This window comes from Bombina bombina, chromosome 6 (genome assembly GCF_027579735.1).
Source record: "Bombina bombina isolate aBomBom1 chromosome 6, aBomBom1.pri, whole genome shotgun sequence".
NCBI lineage: Eukaryota > Metazoa > Chordata > Amphibia > Anura > Bombinatoridae > Bombina > Bombina bombina.
This window is the reverse complement of record NC_069504.1, coordinates 667,954,031-667,967,911: the sequence shown is the minus strand read 5'-3', so window position 1 is coordinate 667,967,911 and position 13,881 is coordinate 667,954,031. Positions and strand designations below refer to the sequence as shown.

At 39.0% G+C, this 13,881-nt stretch overlaps 1 protein-coding gene across 1 annotated transcript in view; it reads right to left on the bottom strand.

The window, feature by feature from the left end:
* Positions 1–10,406, bottom strand: part of BRF2 (BRF2 RNA polymerase III transcription initiation factor subunit) — a 29,336-nt gene extending 18,930 nt beyond the window's left edge. The window contains exons 1-2 of the mRNA XM_053717748.1: positions 10,072–10,406; positions 1,663–1,722 (exon numbers count right to left, since the gene is read on the bottom strand). Of these exons, the coding sequence (XP_053573723.1) occupies positions 1,663–1,722; positions 10,072–10,222 (211 nt within the window). The 5' untranslated portion in view covers positions 10,223–10,406. The remainder of the gene's footprint in view (positions 1–1,662; positions 1,723–10,071) is intronic.
* Between the last annotated feature and the right edge of the window lie 3,475 nt (positions 10,407–13,881).

The following is a 13,881-nucleotide window of genomic DNA, read 5'->3' as shown; positions in this document are numbered from 1 at the left end:
TACATCCACAGAGGACTTCTGAATTTAGATACTGTGATTTGATTTAATTCTTATCCACCAGTAGACCTCTCTCTCGTGGGGCAGATGTGAGTGTGGATGAAGTGCTTTTAAGGGGAAGAGTCAAATAGAAAGGTTATTAGGACAATTTTCAAAGGGACAGGTTGCAATTTATAACTGTCAAGTCAATCTGGTATCCAATATTTCTTAATATATATATATATATATATATATTTGTAGTGAGATGAGTAGAATCCTACGGACGGCCTCCGTATTGTAGCAAGGATCCAGCAGGCACAGCAGGTTTTGACAAACAATCCGTTTTAATTGCAGAGAAAAAAAAAAAAGACGTTTCTGCTCTAACAGGAGCCTTTTTCAATGGTGTTCAAACCGGATATCCGGTTTGAATACCATTGAAAAAGGCTCCTGTTAGAGCCGAAACGTCTGGTTTTCTTTGGATCCTTTATTATTATCATCATCTTCAGGTATTTGAAGAGCGCCAACAGATTCCGCAGCGCTGATCCTTTCTACAATACGGAGGCCGTCCGTAGGATTCTACTCATCTCACTACTGTATGTATTGCTGTTGCAGAGCACCAGGTGGATGTACTGATAAAGTGTGTGCCGTATTCCCCTGCTTATATATATACATACATACACACTTTTTTAGTTTTGCATCTTATGCCTTTTCACAGGCAGAGAGAGACATGACTGTATTACACTTTACTGCTAGCTAGCATGGTAGTCAATAAGAGAGTACAATACATATGCTACTCTGACCGCATATGACATTATGGTCTAGGTTTCAAATGTAGCTACACCAAGGCTCAACAAATCAGACACCAGGTCTACATGGCATCTAGAAATTGGGGCCTGGTGTCTGGCGAATGACTAAAAAATGTGTTGCTTTATTTTAAAAAAAAAAAAATTAAATTAAGGTTTGTTAAACAATATAGTAACTTATAGTGCAATATACCAGTGATTGTTAATGGTTTGAGAAGGTGTAAACTAGAATAACTCTAAAGGATAACTCAGATTCCAGCATGGGGTACAAGCAGAGTTCATCCTCCAGTGCCTTCTGCAGCGCCTGCATTTTAGTATCACTGGTCAGGAAGCATTATGGGCAGAGCCTCTCAGTGGGGTTTTTTCTAAAGAAAACCCTGAACTAGCATATTATTTAGTCTTTACAAGGCTGGCTGCATCCTTGGAGTAAAGAAGCCTGACACTGGCAAGGAGTGCTTTGTCTCCTGCTCCCGTTCCCTGGTGTCTTTTCTGAGGACTTGATCTCAAATCTTACTTTAGCCAGTAATAGCTGGATGACACCATGGGACTGAGAGGCTGTTCACTGTTCCCCAACCACTATGGTCTCTGCAAGGAGAGGGTCTTAGTCTCTGCCAGGTTTCTACTTTGCTCACAGTGCTTGGTGTTGGTGAAGGGTATCGTGTTTGGGTAAACTGGCAGCCTCTGGACACAAGTGATGGCTTCTAGCTTTTATTTACAGCACATTGATTGATCATTGTTTTGTTACTGGCAGCATGTTGGGTTATTGACATCTTAGGAGTTAATGCTATGTATGGAAGAGAAAGAGATTGTAAAATGTGTCTACAGGATATTTAAGTGAAAAGGAAAAAAAACATGGAACCCTTGTTCTGGAAAATCTACTCACCAATCAACAAGCTCTTACTCATGGATGCATTCTCGCCTGTGCTCTCTGAAAATCTTACAGCTGTGAACAAAAAAGGAAATAAATCAGCATGAAAATCAAATGCATATTCATGCAGCATAATTAGTGATGAAACAGATTGCTAGTATGCACTTTCCATTTCTAGTATGACATTTGACCAATAAGACCCTCTTTGCTGGGTTCACTATTAACCCCTTAAGGACCAGCGACGTACCCTGTATGTCGCTGGCCTTTTTTTGGGACTTGATTGTTTTATAGCACGGTCTTGCCACCAGCGTTGAGACTGCTCTATTCCACAAAGCCTGCTGGAGGGAGGGTATTAATAGCGTCTTCTTTCTAGACTTGTGCTATTATGTCCTGAAAAAACCCTTAATGACCAGTGACATACAGGGTACATTGTGGTCATTAAGGGGTTAAACAAAATGAGCCCTGGTTCCCTATTAAACAAAATGCCTTTACCATAGCATGCATTATGGTTGGGGAGAGGTGCGGATGACACAGTTGCTTCTCATACAGTAATGGGTAAACAGTCCCAAGAACAGGTAAAGGTAGGGGGCAACAAGGGTTAAATCTTTGCTTTGTGTGTTCTGGGCATTCAAGTAACATCTGTGTGTTATTTAACAGACAATCAGGAGGTTGAAATACTGCTACCTATGTATTCCAGGCAAGAAACATTTACATTTTTATTTTTATTTTTTAAATGGAGAGGTAAATAAAGTATACTTGTGGTACACAGCACTGTTTTCAATCAAGGTATTAAATGACTGGCGCTAGATTACTGTTGAGTTTAGTTTCTGTGCACCCCCTTCTCAGGAAAAAGCAGAACTAAAATGTGTGCTTTGCAGCTTCTGGTGAAAGGGCAAACAAGACCTCTGGAAAGAAGAATATTTAATTATTTGTGTGTTTTGTTACAATAAATTTATATGTAGACTTAAAAGGGATACTAAACCAAAAAATGTTATTTAATGATTCAGAAAGAGCATGCAATTTTAAGCAACTTTCTAATTTACTATTAGCACATTTTCTTCATTCTCTTGCTATCTTTATTTAAAATGCAGGAATGTAAAGCTTAGAAGCCGGCCCATTTTTGTTCAGAACCAGGGTTATGTTTGCTTATTGGTGGCTACATGAGGTTAGCTTCTGTGATGCTATACAGTTTACATATAAGTGCACACATTATGTAATATATCTAAATGTTGACAGGTTTGGGACTAGTGTATGACCTATATAAGGCACTTTCTTTTTTTTCCCGAACATTAACAATGTTAAAGGGATAGGAAATTCAAAATGAAATTTGCATGATTAAGATAGAGCATATCATTTTAAGACATTTTTAAATTCACTTATTTTTTCAAATGTACTTTGTTCTCTTGATATCCATTGTTGAAACATTAACAACAAAATATAAGCAATTTCTATATCTTGGCTCATACCCTGGGTAATACCTATCAGTGAGACCCCCTCTCCAGAGGGGCATGGAGAGAGCTATCCACTCCCCTCATTTACCATAAAAGCTTTAGTGGAAAACCACCCCTTTCTCCTCCTAGAGAGGTCCAGCCAAAATAGGTGAACCAAACAAAGGGAGGGAGTCTGGTAAGTATTACCCAGGGTATGGGCCAAGATATAGAAATTGCTTATGTTTTGTTGTCAATTTCCAATGATCTTGGCCCCCCTTGGTAATACTTACCAGTGAGAGAATACAGAGCAATAATTAAAGAAAGGGTGGGAAATAAATATAAAACACACAGAAATACTGCAGAAAAAATATAAAATACAAATGTTTATTCTTTTACAACAGAAGATAATATTTTTATACTGCCAAACCAGGCAGCAGCTGACTAACACCCCGCTTATAATGAGAAATGAAGGTGTTATAAGATTTCCAAACTGCAGCTTGACAGATTTCTTCAGGAGAAGCATCAGCTTGAAGTGCTGAAGAAGTTGATACAGCCCTCATTGAATGAGCCTTAAAGGACCAGTCAACACAGTAGATTTTCATAATCAACAAATGCAAGATAACAAGACAATGCAATAGCACTTAGTCTGAACTTCAAATGAGTAGTAGATTTTTTTTCTGACAATTTTAAAAGTTATGTCTTTTTCCACTCCCCCTGTACCATGTGACAGCCATCAGCCATTCACAAATGCATACACGTACCATGTAACAGCCATCAGCCATTCACAAAATGCATACACACTTATTCTTGCACAGGCTCAGTAGGAGCTGGTGACTCAAAACGTTTAAATATAAAAAGACTGTGCACATTTTGTTAATGGAAATAAATTGGAAAGTTGTTTAAAATGGCATGCTCTATCTGAATAATGAAAGTTTAATTTTGATTGAGTGTCCCTTTAAGCCCTTCAGGTACCTGTTCCCCTTTTTCTATATAGGCTCTTGAAATAGCCTGCACAATCAAGCGTGAAATTGTCGTTCGTGATGGAGCGTGACCCTGACGAAGGCCCTTAGGAACAATGGATAATTGTTCTGTCTTACAAATATCTTAAGTCCTTGAAACAAATATGAAGACATCGGACCACATTCAAATGATATAATGGTTTGCTTTGAGTTCTTTGGGCAAAATAAAGGAAGAACAACGTCTTGGTTTTTATAAAAGTTGGATACCACTTTAGGAAGGAATTCAGGAACAGTACAAAGAACAACCTTATCTTGATGAAACACAATGTGTCTTTAACTGATAATGCTTGAAGTTCTGATACTCGACGAGCCGATGTAATAGCCACTAGAAAAATTGTTTTTAAGGTGAGAAACCATAAGGAGACTTCACGTAAGGGTTCGAAGGGTGATTCCAGAAAAAAAAGAGTCCAAAACCAAAGGCAGGAATTCATGTTTTGATAGATGGACGGATATGGGCCAAAGTTGGGAAAAATTGAATTATTAAAGAAATTTGAACTTTAAGAGTTCTAGTGCTGAGACCCTGAAGAAAACCATAGTGTAGAAAATCAAGCAAATTGAATATCTTGATTGTTGCTGTAGAAATATCATGTGAAATTATCCATGATGAGATGTCCCAGATGTGATAGTATGCTTTAGATGTAGTTCCCTTTGGGGCCTGTAGAAGTGTCTGAATGACAGGTTCTGAAACTTTCAATTGTTGTAACCTGGAGACCTCAGCAACCAGGCGCTAGCCTGAATGGGAGTGGATTCGGATGAACCACTGGTCCTTGGTTCAGCATGCCCCAAGAGACTGGGAGATGCCATGGAGGTTGAATTGCCAGTTTGTGTACCAGAGGAAACCAAGGCCTGCAAGGCCAGAAGGGAAGGATGACAATGAAGGTTGCCGACTCCAAAAGAATCCTGTTCAACAGTCTCGGGATGAGAGGAATTGGAGGGAAGACATATATGAGATGGTATGACCAATTTTGGAGAAAGGCATCTACTCCTAAGGCAAGAGGTGTCGGGTAACAGCTAAAGAAAAAATCTTTGGAACCTGATGATTCAAAGCAGAGGCCATGAGATTGATTTCCGGAAGTCCCTATCTTTTGAAACTGCCATCTTTTCAGTTGCCACCATGAGTAATTTGACTTCTGCTCAAGTAATCCGCCGTGACATTCTCTGTCCCTGAAACATGGACTGCAGAGAGGAACTGAATGTGGTGCTGTGCCCACCTGAAGATTGGAGAGACCTCTTTCAAGGCACTTAAACTTCTTGTTCCTCCTTGAAACTGGAGATAAGCTGCAGCTGTCCTGTTGTCGGTGAGGATCTTTATTGATTTTCCCTCCAACAGTTGCTAGAAGGCAAGAAGAGCTAAGAAGATTGCCCTGATCTCCAGGATGTTGGATGGAAGAGACTGAAATTGTTTCTCCCATGTTCCTTGGACAAATTTGCCATGGCAATGTGCTCCCCATCCATACTTGCTGGCTCCTGTTTGTACAATGATCCAATTTGGCTCCTGAAGAGGACGTCACTTGGATAGGTTCTTGATCCGGGACCACCAGAGAAGGGATATTCTTAAATTCACAGGTAACCTGATGTGTTGCGACAGTCCCTTGCTTCTGTTGAATTCTTGTAAAATCTCACCATATGAATTACTGATGACATATGACCCAGAAGCTTCATCCATTGGCCAGCTGTGAGGTATTTGACATGACAGAACAGCTGGAAATATTTCAGTAGAAATTTGATGCGCACTTCTGGAAGAGAAAACACTCTTTTTGGGTGTTGAAGTGTGCTTCCAAAAGCAGTAGCTTTTGACAGGGTCGAAGCTGGCTCTTTTGAAAATGTATGTTCCAACCTTGATCCTGAAGAAATTGAGTAGGATATCCTTGTGGGCATTTGCCTGTTGAGATGAATTTTCCAGGAGAATATTGTCTAGATAATGGATGACGAATAACCCTCTGACACGTAGCTCTGCTATGAGAGGAACTAAAACCTTTGTAAAGACCCTTGGTGAAGTAGATATTCCGAAGGGAAGAGCTGAGAATTGAAAATGGCGGTCTCCAACCGCGAAACAGAGAAACTTTCTGTGCATTTCTGAAATATGGAAGTATGCATCCTTGAGATCTACAGAAAGCAGATATGCTTTTGGAGGGATAAGATTGATTACTGAAAGAACGGACTCCATCTTGAAGCGCTGAATCCTGAGAAAGGTGTTGAGAACCTGAAGATCCAGAACAGGCCTCCAGGAACCGTCCTTTTTTACCAGAAAAAGAGGTGAGTAAAAGCCTTTGTTGTGAGCTTGAATTGTTATCTGTTGAATGACATTGTCGCACATTTTGCTGATAAACTCGAGAATGGCCTTCAGTTTCACAGGATCCCTGGGGAGTGGAGATTTTACTAAGCAAGGAAGATCTGTTTTTTTCAGAACTCCAGATGGTACCCGGTTTGAAGAATCCCCAGAGCCCATCAGTCTGATATACTGGATGCCCAGACCTCCCTGAAATTGCAGAATCTTCCTCCTAGTGGAAAGGTCTGGGACAGCACACCATGATTGTTTTTTTAAACTGAAAGGAAGTAAAGGACTTACCACGTCCCCTGCCTCTAAACTGAAACTTAGATCTTCCATCCAGAGGTTGAAAGAATTCTCTTCGAGAAGAAACTTTAAAATTTTGATGTAGATTGCGCTGCCTGTGAGCTTAAGAGGGCCCCTTCCGGCCTCTGGTAACCTGCGGAAGAATAGGACTCTTACCTCCTGTTCTCTTAGATATTAGAGTTTCCAATTACTTTCCGAACAGCAAAACCCCTTCAAAGGGAAGACTCAGCAAATTATACTTGGAACCTGGGTCAGCCTCCCAATGTCGTAGCCATAGGGCCCTTCTGACAAGGTTAGCAGTAGCCATAGACTTTGCATTAAGTTCCAAAATATTGGCAGCGGCTGAAGTTGCCATATTTCAAATCTGAAAAAGATGTAACATTTTCATTGTCTTGCAAAGTATGAGACAAATTAGAAGACCACACATCAGTAGCTTTAAGGGTTCAAAATAGAGTAAGCAGATGATGAAATAAGGCCCCTTGTTAAAGATAAAGTCTTTTTAAATTCTGTTCCATTTTTTTTTTATCCATGACATTGTTAAATGATACTGCATCATCTAATGGAAAGATTGTCTTTTTTGAAAGTCTAGCAATTGCAGCGTCAATTTTGGGAGTGGAAACAAATTGGCTATGCAAAGATTTTTTGAAAGGGAACATTTTTATATATTTTATCAGGAACACCAAACTGTTTATCTGGTTTCGCAAAAAAACATTTAAATATATAGATTTCAAATGATCAGAAACAGGAAAGGACTGATCTGGTGAAGAACTTGAATTAAACCAATCAGATGGTACTTGAACCTGTTGGCACTCTACAAATACCTGATATTATTATTATTATTAACAACAACAACTTGAGACAGTCAGAGGCACAATCAAGATTGTGCCAATTATCCATAGAACCCTCAGGTGCTTGAGAAAAGCTTCCACCATAAATTTGGCCAGTACACACTTTACAAAGTTTCTTGTCTTGCCAGCAAGGGTTAGCACAAAGGGAACAGGTAGGCATAGGCTGGGCTGTATTGCTAAGAAAAAAGCAAAAGCCAGCCATAAATAAATAGTATGTAAACATTAAAAAAAAATGCACACACATAGAAAATATCATACCTTATAGTTGCCCCGATTCTTCCTGTGCTGTAACAATTTGAGGCTCAAGCTGAGGTTGATCACCTTCACCATCCATGATAAAGCTGGATATACAGAATATGTAGATGTATTAAGCCCTAGAAGCTTATGTAAAAATGATCCCCTTTACTTGCCTTAAGTGCTATAAATGAGCACTCACCGGTATACAAAAAAGGCCAAACTGCAGATGCTGAGTCAAGGTTCAAAATCTTCATGAGGGAGATAGATAGGATGCAGTTGAAAGCTAAACCAAAGCTTAAATGGAGTCACGCTTGAAAAAATGACAGCCTTCAGATGCGGTCCCCGTGACGTCCCAGTAACATGGCAGCCCCACAAGGAAACCGTAGGAAAGGGTATTCCACAGCCTATCACCACAAGAGTGACCGGGGTCACAGAGACAGTGGCGTCACACAGCTGTGGGAAGATTGTCAGCTCCAGAGAATAGCCAAGGTACGCTATTTCAAGTAAGGGAAATGTTTGTTGCCCAGAAGAACGGAGAGGGACTCCTAGCCCTGTCCACCTAGCAAGCTGGATAGAACTAGGAGGAGGAGGAAGGGGTGATGTTCCACTAAAGCTTTTATGGTAAATGAGGGGAGTGGATAGCTCTGTCCACGCCCCTCTGGAGAGGGGGGTCTCACTGGTAAGTATTTTGTATTAATAATATGTATATATATCTTACACTAGTGTAAGCTAGATGGTTATTGGTGACTGCACATATTTGTCATGGGCCCCAAGGCAGAACATAGAGTGATCTGAGATGTCATCGCAGAAAATGCAACATGTCTGCAGAAAGAACAGGAACTGTTAGCACTTTAACTTTTCAGTTCAGCTCCACATTAGGCTGTTCTTTTTAAACAGAACTGTTCTCTGGCTGCATTGTATAAGTTTTCCTTAACACAGTGCACCCAGAGCAAAGTGCTGTTTGAAGACAGCAGTCAAATATGCAGTAGTGCATTGATTGTTGTCTGGCTCTGAGATTTTTGCAAGCTCGTTTCCTAGCTTTTCACAGTCTGCAAAGCTGTTTTTCTCTGACTGTATGATGTTTGTATGAGCAATGCAATTTTTTTATTACTACATTTCTATGTTAGACTAAGAGAAAAGGAAACAAATTAATGCAAGAGACATTTTACAATTACTTTTTTTGTCTGTAGCTAATTTGCAATGCAAATTTTAACTACTGCACTAGATTATACAACTTTAAATATTGCTTTATTCTCCAGTTAACCAACACATTGCAATTGATCTTGTCCTTTAGTGTAACCAACAAATTAACTATTTTATTTAAAAATGACCTGCAGAAAATTTTTCAATAAAAAAATTCTCATCGCAGAAAGTGAAGAAAAGTTCTGTCTCTGGGGTCATGGGATTGTCTCACTAGATGTGTTCAGCTAGCTCTCAGTAGTGAATTTGAATGAAGATTTGATAATAGAAAAATAGTTGCTAAAATTGTTACAATTTATTGAAATCCTGAAAAAAAAAATGGGATTTATGTCCCTTTAATATTTATTTTATAATATTTTTATCAGGAAGAAATATGTGATTATGCAGCTTAAAGAGTCTAACCACAAATTTAGCAAGTTTTTTTCCCCCCTAAATAAAGGCTCAATTGATGCAGCCTATAAGAAATTGTAGAACTTCAATCAATTTGCAGTCTCTGCTTCCAGGCATCTTTAAAATATGGTATCATTTACACCAAATATTATGTATGCTCCATAAAAGCATAGAATAAGCAATTATGACATGTCCAGTATTAGAAAACAATAACTTTACGTGATAGAAATGTCAACATTGGAATGTGCATGAGTGCATTTCTATTTTAAATAAAAGCATTCTTGAAATATACTTTCATTAGCAAAAATGCTTCTAGTAAAAGTTAATGTTTTACAACGGCATATGCACATATGCTTTGAGGGCCTGTGCACCAGTGGCTGCAAAGAGAGCTGGCAGTGATTTGTATTGCACAAGGGTTAAATGTCAGCATATGTGTGTATGCTGCTGAAAAAAACAGTAATAACTTTTATTAGAAGCATTTTTGCTAATGGAAGTATATTGCAAAAACGTTTCTATTTAAAGGTGAAATACACTGATGCACATTTAAATGTTGCCTCTTATTTCCCTCTCAGACAGAATTCGGTGGGGCGCTGGTTTTCTAATTCGCATTTGACCATTGTAAACATGGAGTACAGTATTATAAAGTGCCATTTATTCCCCAATAGATTACTAATGCGAACTAGTGTATACATGATAACTATAGGATTTACTATTAGTCACAAGACCTTGCATATAGACTTCTTCATTCTGTGTAGTGGTAAGCAGACCCTCGGTAAGGACGTAGCCGCAGTCGGCACACACCATCTGATCCTGGGCGTAGTGAGCATCTTCCACTATCTCAGAGGACCCACAATCAGGACACTTCTGCATCGACATACTGACGCCGAATAAATGGACGGAAACTAAGACTAAATTGTTCCACCCAAAAAAATTATAGTGAGAGCGAAGGTTTAAATACTTGAGTTCATCACCAAAGTAACATAATTCTGCAACTCGCGGAGACAAGTTCCACCCAACAACAGCTACAGCGCTTTCACATTCCCTTGTAGGGGTTCCACCAGTAGCAGCTAGTTCCGTTTCAGTTAAAGAGCCTGCAACGGTCCAAAGTCACGTGAATGCAGCATCGGTCACGTGACCCAGAGCTACGTAAGAAAACGCTGGACGTTGAAATTAAAATGTTTTGCTGTCAGATATTCTATTCTCTATGAATCATAATTAGTTTACCTGCTTTTATAACATAAATACTGGAAACCTGATAAGAAAGAGCTGCACATGAGACTTCAGGAAACGTTTATTTTAGTACAGTTTTCTTACAGAGTTTACTAGAAACCCTAGATCAGGATGGGCCTCAGTGACTGTGAGAATGGACTTGTGAACTATTTTTTGTGTACATAGAACAAAATGGTGGAATCCTGAGTTTGGTCACATAGATAATATTTTAATTTGTAGTTTGAGTAAATTTTCAGGAATCTTGGCTATGTGTGTTTCACAGTGGGATGAGGAAGTATGAAACTGGAATAGCAAAGTGCATTTTGTATGTTCAAATATGATTGACTTTTCTACAAGATTTAGATGGAAACATCAAGATAAATATTTTTTTTATATCTTTTGTTTTTATTTATCACTTTCTAATGTTGTGTGAAGCAAACAGAGATATACTCAGTGCCAGACATTAACAGATTAGCAGCATGTTTGACGATAAATAGTAAATAAATTAAAGGGACACTAAACTCAAATTTTTTCTTTCATGATTCAGATAGAACATGCAATTTTAAGCAACTTTCTAATTTACTCCTATTATCAATTTTACTTTGTTCTCTTGCTATCTTTATTTAAAAAGCAGGAATGTGATGCATAGGAGCCGGCCCATTTTTGGTTGAGAACCTGGGTTATGCATGCTTATTGGTGGGTAAATTTAAGCCTCCACTAAGCAAGCGCTATCCATGGTGCTGAACCTAAAATTGGCTGGCTACTAGGATTTACATTCCTGCTTTTAAAATGAAGATAGCAAGAGAACGAAGAAAAATTGATAAAAGGAGTAAATTAGAAAGTTGATTAAAATGTCATGCTCTATCTGAATCATTAAAGAAAAAATTTTGGTTCAGTGTCCCTTTAAGAAAGACAAAAGAACAGTTACAGTAGACAAGGAATTAACAAGCCCAGGTAGGGTTGCCACCTTTTGTCCAGAAAATTCCTGGACACTTTTTAAGTGGGCGTGGAGAGGGTGGGGCTTCTTGCGGCCTCAAATTCATTACAAAATCAATTTTTATATATATATAATATATATTATATATATACTGTATATGTGTATATAGATATATAATAAATATATATATATATATATAGCTATAAATATATAATAAATATATATATATATAGATATAAATATATATATATATAATATATATATATATATATATAGATACAGTCCATTACAAGAGAACACCCTGACTTAGAGCACAATGTGACCCTGTGGTACATAAGAAGCTTGTCTCCAGGGCAGGCCCGAGCATCTGTGCAATGAGCATATGTAAATACACGGTCAGGTAAATGGTTTGTACTTTGCACGTACCTCGTCCTCTGTGCTGTTACCTAACGGGACCAGCATCGGCTGCCTGCACCTCTGCTGTGTTTGTCTGACCGCGCTAATAAATTTGTGCACACGGTTATGAGCATCACACAGCTGCGCAGCCGCAGGCCTTGACGAATCCCCTCCAGCCTGTTTAGCATTAGCCCACCAATAACGAGTCTCAGTGCTTACTCTTGCTGCGCCAGGTGAGCTCTTAGCCCCGGGGCATTTAAGGGTAGTTCCAGGACACGGGACACAGAGATCGCCCGACCGGGACTGTACCGGTGAAACTGGGGGCGGGTGGAAACCCTAAGCCCATGGCTAATACTGTCTCTTACCTGTCCCTAATATGCAGTTCATTATCTTATCATTTTTGCTGATGTAACACAATAGATCTTTTGTTAACTCAATGACAGTGATAAACCCAGTCTTCCCCAGACTCAAGTACTGATTAGCACATCCAAATAAGAAAGTGAGGTTTGGTAATTGAAAAACAATTGCAGCAGCCAAGGTGTTAATGTGTCCTAATAATGTTCAGATTGCTGCTATGCTAATCTATTGAAAGACTGCAGAAAAATGTAATTACAAGGTGCACACTTACCTAAAATATAACTTTTATTAGGTATAATTAAAGTGAAACTTCTGCAAATAATTCGTAAAATCACACACTCACAGCAGAATTTCACCAATAGGAAGTAATTCCTTTACATAACCCTTCTCCCCTCATAGCAGGAAAAGTTGTAGTCCTTAGCAGAGGCGCTAACTCGCCCCAAATAAAAAATGTAGTTTGTTGTACTGCTGTAGTCAGTGAGACTCCACCAATTTCCCCCCCTTCCCCCCCCTCTCTAATTATGGGATGGGAAAGAGTTAATTTTCTCCTTGAGTGACAAACAGGGTTAAAAGGTACTATGTTACACAGTTATTTGCCCATTTTAGTGTGTTGACGTATTACCTACGTCCAACACTCTGGCACAGGTGGCTGTCCTGCTGTCAGCTTTGATAGCGGGAGCCACAACTTGGGAGCATCTGCCTTAATATGGTAAGGGAGGACTGATCAATACCATATGAAGCCAGATTGCTGATTTTTACAGACAGTGATACTGTCTGTAACTATCTTTGTAATTGAGCCAATGGCACGGAGGCGGTCCATCACAGGAGGGAGGGGCGGTCCTCTACACAATAGCAAAAAAGGTTTTTCAGGGTAGATGGAGGAATAAGTCCCCACACTACGGCAATAATATCAGTTGGAGGGGGCGGTGGACTTTCCTACAGAAAAAAAGATTGCTTGGAGTTAAGGGATATCCCTTCAATACAGAAAAAATATAACTAAAATAAAATAAAGGGAACAAAGCTGTTTGGGAGGGATCAGGGGGTGGGAGGGTAATCCCTAAACTACAGCAAATATTACCTTCAACAGCTAACTGATTAAACCCTTCACTTCCAGGAATTGTTAATGTGGTCCACAGGTGCAATAAGCGTTTTTTCAATTAACAAAAACAAATGGTAAAAACATGCATGTCGGCTATTGCTGAACAATAGGGAATCTTGAGAAGCTTTTACAAACTTTTTTCTTAAAGGGATAGTAAAGTCCAAATTAAACTTTAAGGATTCAACATCAAAATTGTTATTGTTTAAAAAGATAGATAACGCCTTTACTACCCATTCCCCAGCTTTGCACAACCAACATTGTTATGTTAATATACTTTATAACATTTACACCCCTAAATTTCTGTTTGATTGTTAGCCACTACAGACAGCCTCTTATCACATGCTTTTTTATTAGATTTTCACAACAAGAGACTTCTAATCCATGTGGACCATATAGATAACACTGTGCTCTCTCCTGTGGGTTGTGGATGACACTGCACTAATTGGCTAAAATGCAAGTCAATAGATAGTAAATAAATAGCCATGTAAACAGGGGGCTGTCAAAAGAGACTTAGATACAAGGCAACCACAGAGGTTA